A 24,367-nucleotide genomic window follows, 5' to 3' on the forward strand; every position below is an offset into this window, starting at 1 on the left:
AGAGTAGTCCAAGAGTTGGCGTTGGGTGGTGATGACTAGTTGCTTTCCCTCTAGTCTTACACTGCTAAATTATGGACGGCTAGCACAGATAGTCCTCCTGTAGCTTTGCGCGAAATTCAAAACAAACCAAATTCGGTTCCCAAAAACAGGTTTCGGAAACTTTTTATATTCTAACGTGAGATGTGTAAGTCTGCTGCTTTACTATGCTAAAAAATACTTATGGTGGGCAGAGCACAGATAGCCCATTGTGTAGCTTTGTACGTTACAACAATCCAAACTCAACGTCTACTGAGTACCACTACTGAAAATAACAGCAGTTTTGCTGTAATTATTTTCCTTAGTGATGTTATTGACCAGGTATATCGAAATTGAAAATAAGTATGTACAGCTTTAAATCTGTAAGCATATACATTATCTAGTTTAGAAATATTTTGTATTAATAAAGAATGGATAACTATTCTACAACACTCAATCAGTTGAATGTTTTTGATAACATAAATATATATATTTCATGAAATGTGTTTTAACGTCTAGTGTTGGTGTTTTTTTCGTATAGAAAAACCACATCGGACTACCTGCTGATTCCACCGAAGAGTTTTAACATCTATAAAGACGACATTGTAGGCCTGGCATGGCCAAGCGCGTAAGGCGTGCGACTCGTAATCCGAGGGTCGCGGGTTCGTGCCCGGGTCGCGCTAAACATGCTCGCCCTCCCAGCCGTGGGGGCGTATAATGTGACGGTCAATCCCACTATTCGTTGGTAAAAGAGTAGCCCAAGAGTTGGCGGTGGGTGGTGATGACTAGCTGGCTTCCCTCTAGTCTTACACTACTAAATTATGGATGGCTAGCACAGATAGCCATCGAGTAGCTTTGTGCGAAATTCCAAATACAACAAACAGACGACATTGTAGTTTCACGGTATTGCGTATTAACTAACACTTGTGATGTAATTGTACGAAACGGAATGACTCATAATACGTATTTAAAGGGTAACATATTTAACCAGGTCAGCTATATAAAAACATACATCCTGTTATATTAATAGAAGATACGTCCCTTGAGGAATATAATATAATAACAAATGCAAATATTGCATCAGTTTCGTGGTAAAATATGTTTGTATTTTTACCAAACATTGAACCTTTCTGGTTATAGTTGGAACGTTGTCAAGTGTCTAAGAGACACGTATATAAATATTTCGAACAATCATAGGTTTAGTGTCAAATTCATCACACGTGGTTATTAACGTTTCCTACTTTGAGTCTTCTAACTGAAAAGCAGTTAATAATGATACTGTTGTATGTCCAGATTTTAATGTTAACTGCAGTACCAAGTTGTAAGTATATTTATTTATATGTTTATGTATTTATTTATCTGCTTTAGACTTATATCACTTTGTATGATACATGTAGATATGTCTAGCTTTACACGATTTAACTATCTTTGCTGTTTCTCAGGAAACAAATAACAATAGTCTAACAGTAAGAATGTGGACAGAAGCAAAATGAGCAAGTCTAATCAAACCTTTGAATGTTATTGTCAAATTGGCCAGTGTAGAAGCATGTAGCAATTACTGTAGATAAAACAGACTAGAGTGTGAAATAACAACTACTTCAGATAAAAATACTAGAGTGTGAAATAACAATTACTATAGATAAAACAGACTAGACTGTGAAATAACAACTACTACAGATAAAACAGACTAGAGTGTGAAATAACAACTACTACAGATAAAACAGACTAGAGTGTGAAATAACAACTACTACAGATAAAACAGACTAGAGTGTGAAATAACAACTACTACAGATAAAAAAGAATAGAGTGTGAAATAACAACTACTACATATAAAACAGACTAATGTGTGAAATAACAACTACTACATATAAAACAGACTAATGTGTGAAATAACAACTACTACATATAAAACACACTAAAGTGTAAAATATTCTATTCTAGAAATCTAAGATTTATAAAGCAAAGTTTAACAAGCGTCAAGTATGGAAGATTCGAATACCCACTTGTTTGGTAGTTTCTTTGAATTTTGACTACGAACCTACAAATAAAGTTAGCTCATAAAAAGGAAGTCATTGTTCTTGTTGTTTTCTTATTGTAAGGCCAAACAATGGGTTATCTGTACTCTGTATATCGTGGAGATTCAAACTTCGGCTTTTAGCACGGAGGGGTGCCACAGAAAGTCACAGTTAATTGGGGTTAGGTCAGTTCTAGTAGCTAGCTTGCTCGAACTGTAAGTTCCACAGTTGGTAGTTTGAGTACCGTTGCCACATAAAGCCGCTCCATATTTTTGAAGCGATGGTGAATGATAGAAAATTTCCATTATTCGGTGTATAAGAGAAAGTTAATGGTAACTGGCTGTTTACTATTCTGAAATAATTTAGAAATAATATAGTTAATATATGATGATTTGAAATAAAGTAAACATGTAAATAGTTAATATATGATGATTTGAAATAAAGTAAACATGTAGATAGTTAATATATGATGATTTGAAATAAAGTAAACATGTAGATAGTTAATATATGATGATTTGAAATAACGTAAACATGTAGATAGTTAATATATGATGATTTGAAATAAAGTAAACATGTAGATAGTTAATATATGATGATTTGAAATAAAGTAAACATGTAGATAGTTAATATATGATGATTTGAAATAAAGTAAACATGTAGATAGTTAATATATGATGATTTGAAATAAAGTAAACATGTAGATAGTTAATATATGATGATTTGAAATAACGTAAACATGTAGATAGTTAATATATGATGATTTGAAATAAAGTAAACATGTAGATAGTTAATATATGATGATTTGAAATAAAGTAAACATGTAGATAGTTAATATATGATGATTTGAAATAAAGTAAACATGTAGATAGTTAATATATGATGATTTGAAATAAAGTAAACATGTAGATAGTTAATATATGATGATTTGAAATAAAGTAAACATGTAGATAGTTAATATATGATGATTTGAAATAAAGTAAACATGTAGATAGTTAATATATGATGATTTGAAATAAAGTAAACATGTAGATAGTTAATATATGATGATTTGAAATAAAGTAAACATGTAGATAGTTAATATATGATGATTTGAAATAAAGTAAACATGTAGATAGTTAATATATGATGATTTGAAATAAAGTAAACATGTAGACAGTTAATATATGATGATTTGAAATAAAGTAAACATGTAGATAGTTAACATATGATGATTTAAAATAAAGTAAACATGTAGATAGTTAAGATATGATGATTTGAAATAACGTAAACATGTAGATAGTTAATATATGATGATTTGAAATAAAGTAAACATGTAGATAGTTAATATATGATGATTTGAAATAAAGTAAACATGTAGATAGTTAATATATGATGATTTGAAATAAAGTAAACATGTAGATAGTTAATATATGATGATTTGAAATAAAGTAAACATGTAGATAGTTAATATATGATGATTTGAAATAAAGTAAACATGTAGATAGTTAATATATGATGATTTGAAATAAAGTAAACATGTAGATAGTTAATATATGATGATTTGAAATAAAGTAAACATGTAGATAGTTAATATATGATGATTTAAAATAAAGTAAACATGTAGATAGTTAATATATGATGATTTGAAATAAAGTAAACATGTAGATAGTTAATATATGATGATTTGAAATAAAGTAAACAGGTAGATAGTTAATATATGATGATTTGAAATAAAGTAAACATGTAGATAGTTAATATATGATGATTTGAAATAAAGTAAACATGTAGATAGTTAATATATGATGATTTGAAATAAAGTAAACATGTAGATAGTTAATATATGATGATTTGAAATAAAGTAAACATGTAGATAGTTAACATATGATGATTTAAAATAAAGTAAACATGTAGATAGTTAATATATGATGATTTGAAATAAAGTAAACATGTAGATAGTTAATATATGGTGATTTGAAATAAAGTAAACATGTAGATAGTTAATATATGATGATTTGAAATAAAGTAAACATGTAGATAGTTAACATATGATGATTTAAAATAAAGTAAACATGTAGATAGTTAATATATGATGATTTGAAATAAAGTAAACATGTTAATATATGATGATTTGAAATAAAGTAAACATGTAGATAGTTAATATATGATGATTTGAAATAAAGTAAACATGTAGATAGTTAATATATGATGATTTGAAATAAAGTAAACATGTAGATAGTTAATATATGATGATTTGAAATAAAGTAAACATGTAGATAGTTAATATATGATGATTTGAAATAAAGTAAACATGTAGATAGTTAATATATGATGATTTGAAATAAAGTAAACATGTAGATAGTTAATATATGATGATTTGAAATAAAGTAAACATGTTAATATACGATGATTTGAAACACTTCTCACCTAAATCAAGTGACACACTAAAAACGTTGTTACGAGTTACAGAGATTATGTGTTTCACACAGTGGGTTTTCTGACCACCACAATGAATCAAACTCCGGATTTTAGAGTTCTAGCTCCTTAAACTTATAGATAATCCACCAGTATGTGAGTATGAGTGTGTGAGGAATACTTTAGTGGATAAAAGTTTTGATCTAATATCTATACAAATATCGCAAAATACACTGAGTACTAACTAACTTATTGCTTCACTTCTAAAGTTTTGTGTGAAACAAATTCAGTTTACTAAATGTAAAACACATTCTTATTCACAAATCTCATGGAGGGATGGTCTAATAGCTAGTTATTTCACGTTGAAATATTTTTAGTTGGATAATCTCTATTATGCTGCACCAATCCCGTTTGGACTAATTTGTAAGTCGGTATGGTGTGTCTACAAATTAGTTTTTTTCTGCTATGAAACTGTTCAGAATTAGTTCTAGAAACAAATAAGTTTGCACCACCAGTCCCCCAGTGGCTCAGCGGTATGTATGCAGACTTACAACGCTAAAAACCGGGTTTCGATACCCGTAGTGGGCAGAGCATAAATAGCCCATTGAGTATCTTTGTGCTTAATTCAAAACGACAATTACACCACCATAATAAACATAAGAAGGACACTTTCCAAGAATAAGTAAGTTGAAGTTATGAGGTGTTAAAATGAAATATTTTGGGAGCTGAGTTTAGCAAAACAATCGAAGTGATAGGAATTCCGCCATCATACTTGTTATAAAGAGTTTTCACGAGTATTTGAAATTGTTAATGTATCGCTTTGGATCCTGGTGTTACTGTTATCTATCTCGTATTCTTTACTTTTAACTGTGAACTTAAGTTCGTGATAGTGGATTGGAAACAAAGACTGAGTTAAAGCAGACATTTTTATAGATTAACAAGGTAAATTAGATCTGTTTACTCTCTGTAAACTTTCCAGGTCCTATTATCTGTTGGGAGCGGTGAAAGAGCAAAACACGATGAAAGATATTCGAAGTAATAAACGCATTGGAAAACCAGTTGATCTATAGTTAACTACTCAATGACAATTTATCTTCTTTGGACATAAACTAGGTTTTACTAACAATATCCTGTAATCAATATAGAATAAAAATGTTGAAAGAAGACACTTTCAGAGATCCAATTATTCTCTCGTAATCAGATCATTGGTTCTAAAAACGAGACGAACTACAAAAAGCTCTGACCAATTGATCGGTTCTCTTTTAAAACATAGTGTGCACAATGAGGTTAAAAATACAATCAAAGTAAAAAGAGAACCAAACAGCCTTTCGTAGTTAGTTGGACTCTAGAAACCTCAGCTAAGGCATCTATCTTGAAGCAAACTCTGTTAACTTTAACAAATAAATAAAAGAGGACAATTGCCATTCAGTGGGTTTAATTTCCGTTATTCAGTGGTTTCATAAAATAAACGACCTTTAATTGTATTATAACTACCACCTCTATCTCTTAACCTCACATTTCGTAGTTAAATAAATAATTTTTGCGAAATCAATCTTCACCAATAAAGAAGCAGAAAAGTGCAGTTCAGACAGTCATAGATCGGTAAATTTCTTTGTGAGCCAATTAAAATTAAGATCATTCGTGAAATGAATTCGTGGCGTATACAAATAATGATTACCGGTAAAAATAATTTATATTAGCACTTTCTAATGGTCTGGCCCATGCTAGGTGGTTAAGGCACTCAACTCGTAATCTGAAGGTCGCGGGTTCGAATCCTCGTCGCACTAAACATGCTCGCCATTTCAGCCGTTGGAACGTTATTATGTTACGGTCAGTCCCAATATTTGTTGGTAAAAGAGTAGCCCAAGAGTTGGTGGTGGGTGGTGATGACTAGCTGCCTTCCCTCTAGTCTTACACTGCTAAATTAGGGACGGCTAGCGCAGATAGCCCTCGAGTAGCTTTGCGCGAAATTCAAAAGCAAACATACAATTTCTAATATATAGAGAATTTCGTGCATCTTCATAGCACTATGTTCCAACAATGGCTTTTGTGTCATGTTGCTTATCAACAGAGGTATAACCTCATATCGTTGTTAGTCTATTTCCTGAAAGTATAAAATGTTAAAACTGGAAAACTATTGTAATTTAACGTTTTCCTTGACTAAAGAGATGTATTTGTTTTATTAAAACATAGCTGATATGACAGAAAAATATTAATTCGTAAAATGATTTAAATTTAAGATTGTATTGATATTTTTACTTTCGTGATAAATTGCACGTGCTTGTTACTAGGCTAGGCGATCCCTCACTAGATCTTTACTTAAGGTTTTTTATGCCAACACTCACTACATATATCAGATTTCACGGCCCTCTTGTACCTCGGTCACTAACATCGTAATTGGCAGACAGTAATAAAACTATTATATGTGAACAAATACATTTTGCCTTTACGACTCCTTATATTTTGAGAAAATAAGTGTGACGTGACACACAATGATTTTGATTTAGGGTAGACAGTTAAGTGTATAACTAATGCAATCATTTAGTCACGTAGTGTGTAACTCAGATTTAAATGTTATATTTAATCATAATTTTCAAAAACAAGTGAGCTACACGTATTAGACGTACAAGAAACTTGTTTGATACATTTTAATTCAAGGCGTCTTAGAGTTCGTTTTATCCAGACACTGTTTTTGTACACTGTTTTAGGTTTGTTGGTGAAAGGCCAAGGCCAGCTTGGAATTACAAGAAACCTTTCTTTAACAAATAGAGGCCTGAGCAATGTAAGTATGGTGATATTATACTGTTTTTATATCATTAATATTTGCCCAAGAAAAATACGTTTGTGGCAAAAATTTCCCGTTTTGTAAAAGATATGAATAATGAAGCCTACGAGTCTGAAATAAAAACAAAACATTTAGTTTTATAAGGTTTTTTTGGTAATATATTCATATGTACGAGTTCCTGAAATCACCGTTGCAATTTAAAACACCTTTTTCTGGTGTTATAAGTCAGTTGCTAGGACTAATTTTTATATATAATGTAGCTGAGGTTAGTTCTCCATATTCGACTGATAATGTATTACTTGTTTCTTAGGACTAAACTTGATATATAATACAGCTGAAGCTACAACTGAGATTAGTTTATGATATTTGGCTGCTAATATACTACTTGTTTGGTAGGATTAAACTTGGTGTGTAATGCGATTAAAGTTTCAAATAAAGAGTTTAGTTCTTGAAATTTGAGTGATCTTTAAAGCATTACGAAAGCTACTCCAAAACTGTTTGGTGTTACAGCAGGAATATAGAAACAGGTACATTTTTGGAATTATTTTTCAAGACAATTCACTAAACGCTGTGTTAGTACACATTGATTTTAAGTAAACTACGAAGAGAAAACACAATTTTGAATGCTATTGTAATTGAATTATGAGTGTCCTATGGATTTATTTTGGTAAAAGACCACTGTGAGTTAACAATGCTCTTCATGTTACAGGAACAATATTCACAGGTGTTTTTCACCATAGTACTGTTTTTTGCTTTTTTTTACTTTCAAAGTCATTGTTTGTTTTTCCAAGACATTTTAAACGTTAAATAACTTGACAATTGTGTCAGGGTTATCTATAGCAGATACATACAACACCATTCCCGTGGTCTGAAATTCTTAGATATGATACCAGTCAATTACCTTTTTTGTTGTTGCTTTTCACAGCCAAAAATAAAAGTCTTTGGAAATCCGAGCAGTTCGCCTGGAAAGTTTGACCTTGGTGTTGGAATAGGTTCACGGCTGTGGCAGAGTAAAAATAACAGGTTTAATGTTGGAGCAGGTGCATCTCTGCAGCAAGGGGTTAAACCTTTTGGTGGACAATTATTCCCGGGAAAGCCAAGTGTGGGTCTAGGCACTGGTCTTAACATCAAACTGGGGCCACGAAACAAAGTGATCTCAGTTTTGATATTGGTGCCACAAAAGGGTTTGGAGGAGGACCCCTCAATATTGGTGCTGGCCTCAAATATAGATTTGGACGTTCGTTGAGAGTCATTAGAAAATAGTGAGCTTAAAAAAAACATTATATTTTTGTGTGTACTTTTAGAAAACAATATTCTTCTACTATGTTATTTTTGTTATAATAAAAGTTTCAAGTACACTTTGTTTTCTATAGTATTCTTTCGTTTATCGATGCTCACTTGTTTAATATAAACCACTAGATTTTTGGACTTTAGAAATTTAAATCCAGATGTACCAGAATTTAAGAACTTTTTTTTTTAAATTTTGTTTTCGGAAAACAAAATTCAGATTTTCGGTTTAGTAGTTGATTTCATCAATTGAAGATATTTGAAACTATCACGAAAACACCAAAGCAGCCATTTTGACTATTTAACTACTGTTTAAGGTTAGAATTTACAAAACTTAATTAATGGCCAAGATTTGAATACATGAAACTTAACTAATGAGTAAAACTTAAATTCATAAAATTTAGCAAATCGCTAACAGTTTTAGCTCAAAGAAGTTGGCGGAGAGTTGTTCTAACCTAATTATTTTAATATTTTCACTATTCATGTCACTCGATCGATTAGAAGAAACTAGGGTTAAACTGGTAATTGATATTCGCGTGGCTGTTTCATTGTCGCTTTATCATTACATGGAATAAGAAGGTTTGCTTTATTTTGAATTTCGCGCAAAGTTACACGCTAGCTGTCCCTAATTTAGCAGTGTAAGACTAGAGGGAAGGCAGTTTAGTTATTCATCACCATCTACCGCCAACTCTTGGATTGCTCTTTTACCAAAGAATAGTAGGATTGACCATCACTATATAACGCCCACACGGCTGAAAGGGTGAGCATGTTTGGTGTGACGGGAATTCGAACCCGCGATCCTCGAGTGCCTTAATCACATGACCATGCCGAGCTCCAACAAGAAAGTACTAAAACTGCTTGGAATAAACTAAACCTACAAACTAACCATACAAAATGAGCATAAAACTTGGGAATCCAGTAAAAAACTAATAAAAAAATCCATTTTTGTGCATTAACAAACATCTCTCTCACTCACATCGTGAGCCTAAAATCTACTTTTAAAATGAGGTTATTTTTCAACTAATAATAGTGAAACATTTTGTTACTAGTTAACAAAATAAACTATCTTTATACACTAGCTTTTGTTTCTAGTGTAAAATTATCTCGTTATATAGTTTTTCACCCTATTATAAATAATAAATAGTAACAATAGATGTTTTATAAGTGTAGTAGTGTGTATTTAGGAAATATTTAGGCAAAATTCAACTTATATTTTAATTTCATAATTTCTTTGCTCAGATTTTACACTAAAAATCATATATTAATCATGTTCATTTCGTATATTTTGTGACAGACCAATCTTGTTTTGAACTAATACACTAAAAGGAAGTCATCTACTGAACAGCACACATTGCCAATTGGTAGGGTACTCTAATCGATTAGTGAATTTTGACCTGCAGTTTCTTAAACCATACACGACTGTAATATGGGAAACACGATTCTGAGATTGGACGCCAGGGTTAGACTCTCAAATTTAAAATCTGGAATACTAAATACGTCCATCCTCATTGTCATTCAAACAAAACGTGATTGGTTATAAGAGTTCACAGTTTCAACTAAATATCTTCGTATATTAAATGTATAATATTTACAGTCACGTGCTTTATCTTGAATAATTCTACGAAGAAACTTTGCGAAATTCATACATCTCTAAGGCAAAGCAATTTATAATTACCAACAGATCTTAATCTAGTTCGGAAATGGGTATAGAACATGCCAAGTTTTGTGGCATGATGTAAAACCTGTCTAATTTTGTCCCATGGTATAGAACCTGTCTAGTTTTGTGGCATGGTGTAGAACCTGTCTAATTTTGTGCCGTGGTGTAAAACCTGTCTAATTTTGTGCCATGATGTAGAACCTGTCTAGTTTTGTGCCGTGGTGTAAAACCTGTCTAATTTTGTGTCATGGTATAGAACCTGTCTAGTTTTGTGCCGTGGTGTAAAACCTGTCTAATTTTGTGCCATGATGTAGAACCTACCTAGTTTTCTGGCATGATATAGGACCTACCTAGTTTTCTGGCATGGTAAAGAACCTGTCTAGTTTTGTGGCATGGTGTAGAACCTGTCTAATTTTGTGCCGTGGTGTAAAACCTGTCTAATTTTGTGCCATGATGTAGAACCTACCTAGTTTTGTGGCATGATATAGGACCTACCTAGTTTTCTGGCATGGTAAAGAACCTGTCTAGTTTTGTGGCATGGTGTAGAACCTGTATAATTTTGTGCCGTGGTGTAAAACCTGTCTAATTTTGTGCCATGGTGTAGAACCTTCCTAGTTTTGTGGCATGATATAGGACCTACCTAGTTTTGTGATATGGTGTAGAATCTGTCTAATTTTGTGATATGGTGTAGAACCTGCCTAGTTTTGTGGGATGGTGTAAAATGTAAGTTCTTCCCTTTACACCAAATATGTTATTCGTAGTAGAATCCTTACACAACCAACCTCTGAATACTTTCCTCGAATGGTGTCTAGTTGTGGTGCGTCTCAATCAAATGTTATGTTCTTGTTCAATGATCCAGATTTGTTAATAACTCACACTTAGCAACCACAGTTACGTTTAGCATCATGTGTGTGCAATGCAAATAGACACTTAAACCAGAATATAGTGTTATTATAAGAATGTGATTAATATACACTTTATTAAGTCAAGACTCTGATGTACAAATGTAAACAACAACAAGTCACAGAAGGTTACTATATTCTATGTTAAATACAATACAACCAATACAGCATATACACAGAGGTAACTTGTACTATTTCAATAGCATGTGTATGTTACTATTTATTTAGGGGCGTAGCTAGCATAACAGCGTGTGTGGAGGGGGGTCGTTTTTTTCAATCAAAAAGTATGATTTTTTTTTCTGCACCAAGAAATTAAGTGATCCACATGAAAGCCAAGATGTTTATTTTTAAAAAAATAAATCAGACAAAAGTAGACATTTTAGATATTTAGAGTATTGGATCGGTCGTTAAACCTAAACCCGATCCCTCTGGCTACACCGCTTCTTACTATATTTAGCTTCAATAATTAAAAGATGCAGTAATAAGTAAATACACGAATGCTTTTGCGCATCTCTTGTTTGCAAGTAAAGAAACATTTAAATCACACCTGTTTTTTTTTATATAGAATTGTTCGAGGACAATAACTAGTATTTTCTGTGTAACGATTATTTTTATATGTATTGTTTCACCATCACAACATTACACTTGAAATTGTTATTCCATGATATTGAATGTAGTATTACAAACAAAATGTTCAGGTCTAACAAACGTAATTAAAATCCTGTTTGATTACATGTTTTTATTCAGGTGTCTCTCAGTTATTCATTTACTGAAATAGTTTGTTAATCACTTTTAATAGGCTTAAAACTCCATTGTTTTGCCAACTTAGACATTTCGTAGCAAGCCGTTAAAAACTACAATTTTTACAAGATATATCCAGTTAATAAACTTGTTGTTTTGTTAAACTGACATAGAAATAGAGTATGAACACAATAATCATGGTATTGTTCTAAGTAACTTTTCAACGTGTAATTAAACATGTAACAATAACAGGACAGGAAATGTCGAGAACAAGCACAACAAATTCAGAAACTTCTTACAACAACGTCACGACAGCACTAACTTGTATGAAGCACGCGCATTTCAAACATTGGTGGAAATCATGTTAAGAAACAAAACTACAAGAACGAAGTTAAATTATACATTACAGTAATGAAGTTTTATTTTGTAGCTGAGCACAAACTACACAGTGGTCTGTCTGTGACGTGCCCACCACGATTATTAAAACTCGGTTTTCAGAATTACGAGCCCACGTACTTAGTTGTGCCAAAGAGGGAAGAGGTAAACAACAAACTGAGAAAAGTACCTTCCCTCCTAACAATAAAAATAGCTGCTTTCTTAATAATAGAAATACTTTCCTAACAACGAAAATACTTGTTTTGCCTAATAATAAAATCTTTTAGCTGCTATACAATAACAAACAAGCATATTTAATCTATTTGCGTTTGTTTTGTTATTGATTTTATCGGGAGGGTCTATCGACCTAATTTTGTATCTTCGAATTGCTCCAAATTATTAAAGAAACAAACAAAAAAGGAATTACATTATTAATGAAATAAACTCACTGTACATGCAAACTAACTTTAACAAAATATTAATTGATTTACTAAAAAATCAGGGAATTATTTACGGGTTTAAAACAAACTGGGAACAATTTATGCTTTCGTATGAACATCTTATATTTGTATAAAATATGCATCGTGCAATAATGTTAAGGTCTGTTAAATTTAAATGTCACTAAAATAATACTGGCACTAAGATAAATAATTTACTTTTCGATGTCATAAGTAAATAACGTTACAACCATGAACTTAACGGAATTCACAAAGTTTGAACTGGATTCTTAAAACTAACAGTTTACTTCAGATCAAGAGTGGATAAAGATGTACTCTTTTCTATGTCGTCTCAAATCACAAACACAGGTAATTAGTATTTTAAATTTATGTTCATAACAATTGAAAATTACAACTAATTACTGTATCCATCTAGTTGTGTTTAAGATTAATTCGGACGAGAAAATGTTATTAAAATTTTATAAACTTGGTGCAAAACCCTTAACTGGTTGTTGTCAAATTAAACGTCTTTAAGGTTTAGTATTAATATTAATTGTTTAGCGCAAACTAGGTGATACCAACATTTAGCTCAAACAAGAGATATATTTAACTAAATATCTATACCTGTGTTTGGTATAAAGATGTTATCTACACCTGTGTTTGGTTTAAGGACGTTATCAACACCTGTGTTTGGTTTAAAGGTGTTATCAACACCTGTGTTTGGTTTAAAGGTGTTATCAACACCTGTGTTTGGTATAAAGATGTTATCTACACCTGTGTTTGGTTTTAAGATGATATCTACACCTGTGTTTGGTTTAAAGATGATATCTACACCTGTGTTTGGTTTAAGGACGTTATCAACACCTGTGTTTGGTTTTAAGATGATGTCAACACTTGTGTTTGGTTTAAAGATGATGTCAACACTTGTGTTTGGTTTAAAGGTGTTATCAACACTTGCGCTTGGTTTAAATATGTTATTTACACATGAGTTTGTTTTAAAGATGTTATCAACACCCGTGTTTGGCTTAAAGATTATGTCAGCACTTGTGTTTGGTTTAAAGATGTTTATGTTATTAAAACTCGTGTTTAGCTTAAAGATGTTATCTACACTTGTGTTTGATTTAAACGTGATGTCAACACTTGTGTTTGGTTTAAAGATGTTATGTTATCAACACTTGTGTTTGGTTTAACGATTATGTCAACACATGAGTTTGGTTTAAATATATTATCTACACCTGTGTTTGGTTTAAATATATTATCTACACCTGTGTTTGGTTTAAATATATTATCTACACCTGTGTTTGGTTTAAATATATTATCTACACCTGTGTTTGGTTTAAATATTTATCTACACCTGTGTTTGGTTTAAAGACCAGCCCTGAAATACTTGCTATCGACATCTTTGTCTAGGTTAAATATTAACCCTGAAATGGTTTATATCAACACATGGGTTCAGATTAAATATCAACCCTGAAATAGTTAACACTTATGTTCAGTTTTAAAAATTAACCGTTTAGAATTGTGATCATCACAATAAGTAATTATCTGATGTAATATCTGTCTACTAATGCTATGATAAGTAGTAGAAATTAAATAACAGTTTCAACTATTTATAATAAAATATAAGTGACTGACATCGACTTTCTCCACTGTCTGTGTTCATGACAAAGTAATCTAAACTAATTAAAATCATTGCATTTTTGTTTGTTACTAAACAGCTTATATAAACTTAAATAATTTAAATTAACAAAATTAAACATGACACCGACACTTATTTCGAAATGCAAGCTGCCTAACTTTATAACACTGTTTATGTAATTGAATTGTCCTTCAATAAAGACAACAATTTGACAAATGAATGACACTTAAATTAAGACACATACCGAAGTGTTTATTTTCTTGCTAAAAATAATTTTATTTGCTAATTACATATAATGTATATAGCAAGAAAACAACCAGAAGTTCGTCTGTTGTGATAGTATTAAGTAATATTTAACCAGCAGCTTGTCAGATATGGTTGTAATAATACCTATCAAGATTCGAAATGTAATTCCTTTTTTAATGTTGTTTTCCTTTTTACAATTCTGCGAGACGTTGTAAACAAAGAAATGTTTTCTATCTGAATTTTTGGAAAGGCAACAAAATTACCGTAGGTATTATGTTAAAGCTTTTCTCTATTGATAGATGGCGCTAGCAGACACTAGGAGGTTTTTAGATCAGATTTTATCGTGTCTGAATAGAGATCCTCACAGAAATAAAGCCGTTTTTGATTATGTCACGTGGAAATTTTTTTTTATTTGAGTGTCAGATGTAATTCATAAAAAAAAGAAAATAACATTGGTATTCATAAACAAATATCACCGTGTCCACTCAAAGGTACAGTTCGGATACCAGCTTCTATTGACAATATTGTTTTCCCATTTCGCTGATAGAGATTTATGTTTGTTATCAAGCGCAAAGCTACATAAAGGGCTACCTATTATCTGCCAAACACGACTATTGAAACCTGGTTTTAGAGCGTCTTAAGCATAGACTTACTACCGAGCCCACGGGGAGGGGTGGGGTAGATTAAGAACTATTAACCTTAACCATGAATTAATTGTCTTCTAATCTAGTAATGGATGTTGTGGGGTTGTTTTGGTTAAGATAACAACATCCAAATGCTAATGTAAAATTATTACCATGAAAAAAATAAATATATAAAAAAACTATTAATCATGCTATTAAAATAGTATAAAAACTAGTGAAAGTTTCATTTTATATTATGCTTATAGTAAAGTTTGGTTTAAGAATGATATTCAAAGTGCGTAATGTGTATCACAACATTAGGGGTTGAGGTCAGTATACTAAAACGGTTATGAAAATGTAAATCAGCAAACCGCGTGACAATCACGTGCTCAGCCTCTGTAGTTTCGTGAGTAAAACGAAAACGTTTAAAAAAAGGTGACAATACACATGTATGACTTTCAGATTCAAACTTAACATGCTACTTGTATTTTGCAATCACGGAAACGCTGCTAAGGTTGCCTGCTACCGTTCCTAATTTAAAACTATTGACCAGAGAGAAGACAGCCATCCAGTAGTAGCCTACAAACAACATGCCACGCTAAGCTATTAACGGTTGCTCTTATATCTCACCCAGATCTGGTGTTGCATGGGGCTCACTCACTATCAGAGACTCCGTTCACGGATATTTTGTATTTCAATACTGAAAAGATTTATTTATTAGTGATATTCTTATAATGTTGTGGCGTTTTGTTTGATTTGTTGTTGTTTTTTTTTACATTTTTAATCACATAAATTATTTTGGAATGTAAATTCTTTGATTTTTTACTGCATGGTATTTTAAATGATTGTATTCCATAATAAAAAAATACTTTAAATTTATGCTGCCATCTGTTGGTTAAAACTGGTTACTATAAACGCCTTCACAGGACTATTTGTATATTTAGGTTTAACGTTTAAAGATATGTAAACATTTTTGGATAGTACAGTCAAATTATATACATATGTTGATCTTGATTATATACTATTATAACGATTTTAAAATGCTTAGAACTTTTTAGTAGTACAATCTATCAGAATGTCGTATGAAAACAGTCCACGATACGAAATTTAGATGAACGAATTATCTTCAATCCTGATACCATATTTTGTGCTTCTAAATGTGTTTGAGCATTAATACGACTCAATTAAAACTATTCATTATTTTAATATTCACAGAGTTTTTTGAGCACACGAAAGAAAAAGTGAAATAATAAAAAAAGAAAGTTGCATTACATAATTTTATATTAATTTCCTTGGGTCTAAAGAACGATACCTCAATTAGGCCTAACTGGTATTATATCAAAATATACAATAGGATGCTAGACGTCTAGACAAAGCACACGAGAGTACTTACGTGTAATTATTGTTATGAACTACAATGGCAAAAGGAAAAGAGTATTTATAAACTTGAGAAGTTTATATAGAAAATAAGAAAAATATTGTTTCACACGTATTTAAAAAACAACAACAAAACTACTGAGTTTATGACTTCGTATGAGACCTTGCAATAGTCGCTTAAGTTGAATATTTTCTTCTCTAATTTTTTGTTCATATTTTATACAACGAAAGTAACACCCGATGTAATGTCACATATGAAATTACGTCGGACCAGACAGACGCGTAAGATACGGATTTTTTCGGTCGAACTTAAACAGAAACAAAAGTGCATGGTTATTATATACTGCAAAGGTGAGTGTGACTCGCTCCTACACGATTGTAAAATAAGCCTAAAATCTCGCTACAAGATTTGATGCTTTGAATTATGAAAGGTGAGCGCGATATCTTACCTGGTCATCAGGTACAATAACGAGTGCTGGTCAGTTAAGTTAAATACAATAAGGACACCACGTGAGTCGACCCTCAGAAAATTCGAAAGCTGTATACACATTTACCTAGACAGTTACAAAGGTGTAGAACACTTACGATATCACTATCTTTTTAACAACCGGACCTGATTTTCAAATAGATCAGCTTAATGACCACTATGTGACCTTAAGCTGGACAGGATCGATTGAAATGGATTAAAAGATCGCCCTCAGTTGTTCTTTCTGGATAAGAACTCGCTGAGAAAGTCGATGGGAAGAGGGAATAAGATAGTTGAATTTTTCTCAGCAGAGATGGTGTTCAGGGTCTGGAGGTAACGAAGCTGCAGAGCTGCTGGTGACTGAGAAATGACATCAGCTGCTTCTTTCAGAGCACGAGACGCTTTTTGTTCACCTTCAGCAGCAATCACCTAGGAGACAATAAGCATTTCAGAATAAATTTAGAATTTTAACTTTGTTGTTAAAAACGCTGTATTATGATTCTTCAGACCTCACTGAAAAAGGGCTGTAATAATGTTTCGATGATAAAAATATCTCATGAACATGTAATATTTATATTAGAATCAGAGTTATTCTGATCGTATATATCTGAATATATCAAATGAACATGTAATATTTATATTAGAATCAGAGTTATTGTGATCGTAAGTGTCTCAGTAAAAGGTTTATGTAACATTTATATCAGAATCAGAGTTATTCTGACTGTAAATGTCTTAATATAAGGTTTATGTAACATTTAAATTAGAATCAGAGTTATTCTGATCGTATATATCTGAATATATCTCATGAACATGTAATATTTATATTAGAATCAGAGTTATTGTGATCGTAAGTGTCTCAGTAAAAGGTTTATGTAACATTTATATCAGAATCAGAGTTATTCTGACTGTAAATGTCTTAATATAAGGTTTATGTAACATTTAACTTAGAATCAGAGTTATTCTGATTGTAAGTGTCTCAATAAAATGTAACATTTATATTGGACTCAGAGTTATTCTTTTTTCTTACCGTAATTAATTTCTTCTAATAAAAACGTTTCATAAGCTGCTTCTCATTGAGAAAACCCTAACTAAAGAATTATTCAAATTAAAGACCCGACATTCTGAATGTGAAGAGACTGAGCGTGGTTTAACTTCAGGTGTTACAGGCTGGTGATTAAAAGGTAAAGATTCAGTTCACCATAAGCTGCAGAACACATTCTGCACTTACTGTTGTGAGGGCGCTATAATTGTGAACACAATCTGCACTTTCTGTTGTGAGGGCGCTATAATTGTGAACACATTCTGCACTTTCTGTTGTGAGGGCGCTATAATTGTGAACACATCCTGCACTTTCTGTTGTGAGGGCGCTATAATTGTGAACACATTCTGCACTTTCCGTTTTGAGGGCGCTATAATCGTGATAGCCAAAAACGCTAGAGTGTGAGACTGACGTCATTCCCAGAACAAAGGGAAAAATTGGAATGTGGATGAACATAACAGTTGCTTATATTGTTGATTTGTACTACATTCAAGATGACATAGCATCAAAAGATACGTGAAAGATCAAAACAGTTCAATTTTGACGACTCCTGTAGAATGATAAGTGGCAGTTTGGTTAAAAATAAAGCAATGTGATACACCATAAGGACAGATGCCACAGTTTTGTCCAAATAAGGAAAACTGTCTTCTTTCGAGCACTAGTATAGTGTAACATACAAGAAGATGGCAATTTATAAAGGTATAGATCGTTACAGTTTCATTGTTACTAAGTGGATGCAAGGACTAGTGGTATGAAAAATTACCAGAGTCCTAAGATGATTGAATATAACACCAGTTTTTCACCAAGAAAACCCAGGGTCGAATTATGGCCACTACCGACACAGAAAATAGTTCATTCATTAATTTGTTTATGTTGTGAATTTTGCGCAAAGTTACACGAGGGCTATCTGCGCTAGCCTTCCCTAATTTAGCAGTGTAAGACAACAGGGAAGGCAACTAGTCATTACCACCCACCGCCAACTCTTGGGTTATTCTTTTATCAAAGAATAGTGGGATTGACTGTCACATTATGACGACCCCACGCTTGACAAAGCGAGCATGTTTGGTGTAACGGTGATTCGATCCTGCGACCCTCGGATTACGAGTGAATCAATTTGGTTTCGAACATAACTTCATGTTGTTTAACATATAAATACATGAAATGGTCAATCAAGATGTTTCAGTTCTATGGTGAATGTTAAAGATATAAAACCTTGACGGTTAGAACCCAATGCAAATTATTTAAATAATTTATACAGAAAGATTACTGCTAAGGACAAGAGTTTAGTAGCTGTAATGTAATTATTCCAATCAGGATGATCTATGTATAATCCTCAAATTCAGCACTTGGTATTTCTTCCAAACCATATTATTTGTTTCTTTCAAACACAGAACTACAAAATGAGCTATCTTTGTTGTGCTCGTCACAGGGATCTAACCCATATTTTTTCATTATAAACTTTCAAGCTTAGAGTTGAGTCATCGGGGTGGGGGGTGCATAATTCCAATACGAAGGGTGCCTAGTGGATAGGGCTGCGACGATTACGGACTTTTGTAACCGGTTAATCGTACTATATTGCCCAGCCCTCAAAAGTTCGCTCCTGTCTTGGAAAAAGAACGATTTTTCTGACACCAACAGAAGAGGAGAGACCCAGATGATCCCCCCGCTGGACGTTTGCTGTGTATTATGCGAAATTGCGAACAGCAGATCCATGAAATTTTTTGCTGGACTGTCCTCAGTGTCCTGACCAGGTGGTAGACTACCGGCAGGTGGTCATTGAAAGCTGTTATTCATGTTCGAAATGATAATACAACAACTATTCAAAAAACACAACAAATTTTATTAAACAAACAACAAACAAACAGGATATTCATTATTGCACAATCATATCAACCAAACGAACCAATATGAATTCTTTTTCAGAAAACTAATGTAGACCTTGTACGGAAGCAATTTTGCTTTTACACCAAAAGTTAATATTATGAATTACCAATATGACTGGCTATTGCAAACCAAGCAAACTCAAACAAGTCCTATGAATATTAATAGAAAACGTTCCTGAAAAAAATAAAAAATAAAACAGCAACAGTCGGCTGACATAAACTCATCAATTGCCATGAACATTTAGAACAAAAAAATTAATTATGCTCATCACTGGAACTTGAATTATTGTCATGAGAGCTCCGGGCTGTTTTCAGATTGTCAGCTTCACGGTAGTAGATCCAAAAGGGCGGCAGCCAGAGGCCGAGCTGGTCTTTCTGGGAAAGTGAAGTTCTTGTGGAGCACAGTTATTTTATCCAGATTTTCTGGGTCCAGACTGCATCTGAGTTTTGACATTGTTAGTCCTGCAGCAGAAAATGTCCTCTCGGATGAAACTTCAGTCGCCGGGATACACAAAATCTTCTTAGCTAATGCAGCTAACCTCGGAAATTTGTTCTCTTGAAACCTCCACCAGCCTAGTGGATCAGAGGTGGAGATCGGCTCAGATAGATATGCTTCCAATTCGAGCTCAATGGATGCATAGGGGCGATTGGATGGTGATTGGGCTATATCACCTTGGATACAGTCAAACAGGCTCTCTGCCGTTTATGGCTCCACTGGTTCTTGTGCGAGCGAAATGTTTGGGCTTTCCTGTTCGTGGGTGGCGTCTTGCTCTGATATGCTGTCACGGAGTAGTTGTTCCTTCAGATATTCCTCTACCCTCTCTCTCAGGGCATAAGGAAAGAAACTCAGCCGTTTGTAGCGCGGGTCCAATATTGCAGCGAGGGACCACAATCCTGGTTCAGTGGTCGGAACCCCGGAGTTGTCTACCTGAAATCGAGTCATCATCATTCCCTGCACGATTCTTGCTTTCAGCGTTGTCAGCACATCTGCATCCCAGCCATCCATTTCTTGAAGTCCCTGAGAACCCTGACCTTCATGTAACCTGGTCAGTATACGCTTGAGTACAGTGTAAATGCTGCTCGATGTGGGAATTTTCTCCTTTGTCAGTAGCTCGGTCGCCTGCGCAAGAGGCTTGAGGACCTCTACTGCCCCTTCCATCACACTCCACATGGCATCGTCGAACACCAAGCTGGCACGATCTTTTGCTTTTATTATGCTTTCATTGTAGAGCACTGCCATAACAGACACACAGAGGTGAAGAAGTCGCGTTAACATCTGATATGTGGAATTTCACCTTGTGGCAACTTCTTGTATGAGCATATGAGGTTCAACACCGATTTTTTTTTGGTGGTCATACAAGGCTTGGGTAGCTACAGTGGACAGGTCGAAGTGGCTTGCATAACGTCTGGCTGCAGCAAGAACTTTGGCGATGTTGGGTTCCTTAAGAGCATCAGTGATAGCCAGCTGTAAACTATGTGAGAAACAAAACATATGTTCTAATTTGGCCTCCTTCGCAGCGACTTTCATGTTGGACGCATTGTCCGTGACTAGGGCAGAGATAGCATCAAGCCCAAACTCCGCAGCAGTATCTGTGACATGTTGTGCTATGTTCACCCCTGTATGGCAGTCATCTATTGCCCGAGTAGCAACAACTTTGGTTTGCCTTCCCACTCCGCAGTCAAAAAATGGCAAGTAAGCGTAATGAACGGCTTCATCTTCAAGTTGGTCTACAGGTCAGTTGTTATAGCAACTGTTTTCCCTGACATTTCTTCCACAACTTCTGCTTTGCACTCTTGATATGCTGAGGCTAAGTAGCTATTTATTGTCTTTCGACTGGGCACGTGGTACTGGCTGTTCATTTTTGAACAAAAATTCCTAAAACCTTCACCTTCTACGATGCTCGTTAGTCTAATATCTATTGCGCACATGAGGGTTAAAGCCCTTGTAATTTCTTCCACCTTCTTCTTGCCCAGAGCTCTCACGGATGTATGCCAGCCTTTTAAAGACGTTTGTCGTTTTTTAGCCACAGGCCCATCTTTTTTTCGCTCAAATCTAAACGTTTGTGCACATGTTTCATATGGTTCCGCATTGCGGATGTGCCACCACTATAGGACAAAGCAGCTTTGCACAACCTGCATACAGTTTTTTTTTCTTGACATCTGTCAAGACGAAATGTTTCCAGATAATAGATCTCCGACCACGTTTTTCGCTAGATGACATCGTGCGTTCATTAGCCGTTCAAGTAAGTAATCAGATATCAAAACAAGAATTTGCGCGTGACGGCCGCGCCGAACGTTAACAAAAACTCTAAAGGCTTTCAACAACAACAACAACAATGAAAATTCAACCAAACAAAAAGGCAAGCAGTTCGTAAAATCGCGATAAGCAAACATACCAATGTCAAGGTCAAATAATGGAATATTTACACGCAAATGTCGATAATCATATTGTTTTCCCTCGTTTATTTTTCTCGGAAAAAAATCTTAGATTAACCGGTTAGGAAATCCGTAACCGGTTAATCGTGTAATCGTCACAGCCCTACTAGTGGAGGCTCGGGTATAGATAGCCGTCAATAATCTAGAAATGGTGACAGAGGGTTGCCAGCCAGTTTTTTTACACCAACTGGCTATGCAGCTGCTCGAACCGAACAAGTGTAAAGCATGTGACGTCACACGCATGCAGAATTGCACTGGGGCAATATTGACGCTCAGAGCGCTTTTAAAGGAGTATGCGTAAGAAAAACGATGTTATGTGTGGTTATTGTATTTCGTAACGAGAGCAAAAGAATCCATGTTTGTTTAAATTTCGCGCAAAGCTACGCAAGGGCTCTCTGCGCTAGCTGTCCCTAATTTAGCAGTATAAGACTAGAGGGAAGGCAGCTAGTCATCACCACCCACCGCCAAGTCTTGGGCTACTCTTTTACCAACGAATAGTGGTATTGACCGTCACTTATAACGCCCCCACGGCTGAAAGGTCGAGTATGTTTGGTGCAACCTGGATTCGAACCCACGACCCTCGGATTACCAGTCGAACGTCTTAACCCACCTGGCCATGCCGGGCCGGAAAAGAATAGTTACATCGTTGTTTAGACTTCCTGTCATTATGGTGCATCAAGGTGAGGAAAATTCCAGCGCTTACAGTATGTTTATTGAGATCGGATATCAATTCATAGTTAGTAAACTATTCGATCAGGTAAATCTAAGTAACAGCTGTATCATTAATTAGATACTAATGTATAACTAGTTTTCATCCTAAGTTTTGGCTATTCGTTCATTGTCTGCAGGGAGATTATGAGAAATACTATTTTCTGAGGCCCGGCATGGCCAGGCGGATTAAGGCGTTTCACTTGTAATCTGAGGGTTGCAGATTCGAATCCCGGTTGCACCAAACATGCTCGACCTTTCAGCCGTGGGCGCGTTATAAGTGACGGTCAATACCACTATTCGTTGGTAAAAGAGTAGCCCAAGAGTTAGCGGTGGGTGGTGATGACTAGCTGTCTTCCCTCTAGTTTTACAGTGCTAAATTAGAGACGGCTAACACAAATAGCCCTGGTTTAGTTTTGCGCGAAATTCAAACCAACCAAACTGATGAATGTACACGGAAGAAAAAGACAATCGTCACATATCTTTTTTGACGATTTCGACACACAACGTCAAAAGGGATATATGATGTACTTACCTTTCTTTCCCATGTGTTTGGTCTCGGATAGAATTTCTTTATACTTTTTAATTGAAAAATAAATTCATAGAAGGAAACAGGTAATTACAGATCCTTATTTTCAACGTTTTCTTAGTTGACCCCTTCTATGGAGAGGACATGCAATTAAATAGACATTCTATTTTTGGAGGTCATCCAGGTGAAGCGATAAAAGGAAATTTGTCACTTTGCTGGTTTATCTGAACAAAATTTCATGCACACGGTGGACCATGCGGCAAGGTCAGAAACCCCATTATTGTTCGAATATATCCGTCCCGAAACGTGAAAAGTCGACCAGAAGGAAGGCAATAAGTCGATAACACCTGCCTCCAGAAGCGACCAGTTTTAACAAAATAGCGAGATTGGCTGTCATTCTACAACGCCCCCAATAGCTGAAAGTGCGAAGCGCGTGTGGTGGTACCACGTTCCTAGTACGCGACCATTGGATCGCCAGTCGATTATGCTAATCACTAGGTCACGCTAGGGCCACCAGAAAGGAAGTAGTGAAATTCAATGGTTATTTTCAAATTTCAAACTTACCTTAGCACGCGCTTCACGAGCCGCTTCTGCTTCGGCAGCCATAGCACGTTGAAGTTGAACTGGCAAACGAACGTCTTTGCTGCACGAAAAAAAAAAGTTTGTAGTTAATTAGTGATAATCAGAGAAAAGCAGACGTTTCACTATAGCCTAGAAAATATCCTGTTTACTGTATACGTAATAAGAAATAACAGAGTTTATTTGAATTGGGAGAAAAATCCAATCACACTAAGTTAATTTCTCGTGATATCGTAA

The 24,367-nt window shown here is 34.2% G+C and overlaps 2 protein-coding genes across 6 annotated transcripts in view; one reads left to right on the forward strand and one right to left on the reverse strand.

The window, feature by feature from the left end:
• The first annotated feature begins 1,180 nt into the window (after positions 1-1,180).
• LOC143235534 (uncharacterized) lies at positions 1,181-8,564 on the forward strand. The gene is made up of 3 exons (XM_076473777.1): positions 1,181-1,336; positions 7,130-7,203; positions 8,132-8,564. Exons 1-3 carry the CDS (start codon positions 1,288-1,290, stop codon positions 8,450-8,452), a joined length of 444 nt encoding a protein of 147 aa, XP_076329892.1. The 5' UTR covers positions 1,181-1,287; the 3' UTR covers positions 8,453-8,564.
• An 8,067-nt stretch (positions 8,565-16,631) lies between these two features.
• Positions 16,632-24,367, reverse strand: part of LOC143242933 (band 7 protein AGAP004871-like) — an 87,160-nt gene continuing 79,424 nt past the window's right edge. For all 5 annotated transcript variants that reach the window (XM_076486570.1, XM_076486561.1, XM_076486553.1 and 2 more), the window contains 2 exons: positions 24,116-24,194; positions 16,632-17,385 (listed from right to left, as the gene is read on the reverse strand). In XM_076486570.1, coding sequence (XP_076342685.1) covers positions 17,188-17,385; positions 24,116-24,194 — 277 coding nt within the window. In that variant the 3' untranslated portion in view covers positions 16,632-17,187. The remainder of the gene's footprint in view (positions 17,386-24,115; positions 24,195-24,367) is intronic.

The sequence above is a fragment of the Tachypleus tridentatus genome, chromosome 2, assembly GCF_004210375.1.
Source record: "Tachypleus tridentatus isolate NWPU-2018 chromosome 2, ASM421037v1, whole genome shotgun sequence".
Lineage (NCBI taxonomy): Eukaryota > Metazoa > Arthropoda > Merostomata > Xiphosura > Limulidae > Tachypleus > Tachypleus tridentatus.

Coding starts and splice junctions, on each gene's coding strand:
- LOC143235534 (XM_076473777.1), top strand. CDS start 1,288: ATGATACTGTTGTATGTCCAGATTTTAATGTTAACTGCAGTACCAAGT. Junction 1,337..7,129: donor GTTAACTGCAGTACCAAGTT/GTAAGTATATTT, acceptor ACACTGTTTTAG/GTTTGTTGGTGAAAGGCCAA. Junction 7,204..8,131: donor CAAATAGAGGCCTGAGCAAT/GTAAGTATGGTG, acceptor TGCTTTTCACAG/CCAAAAATAAAAGTCTTTGG.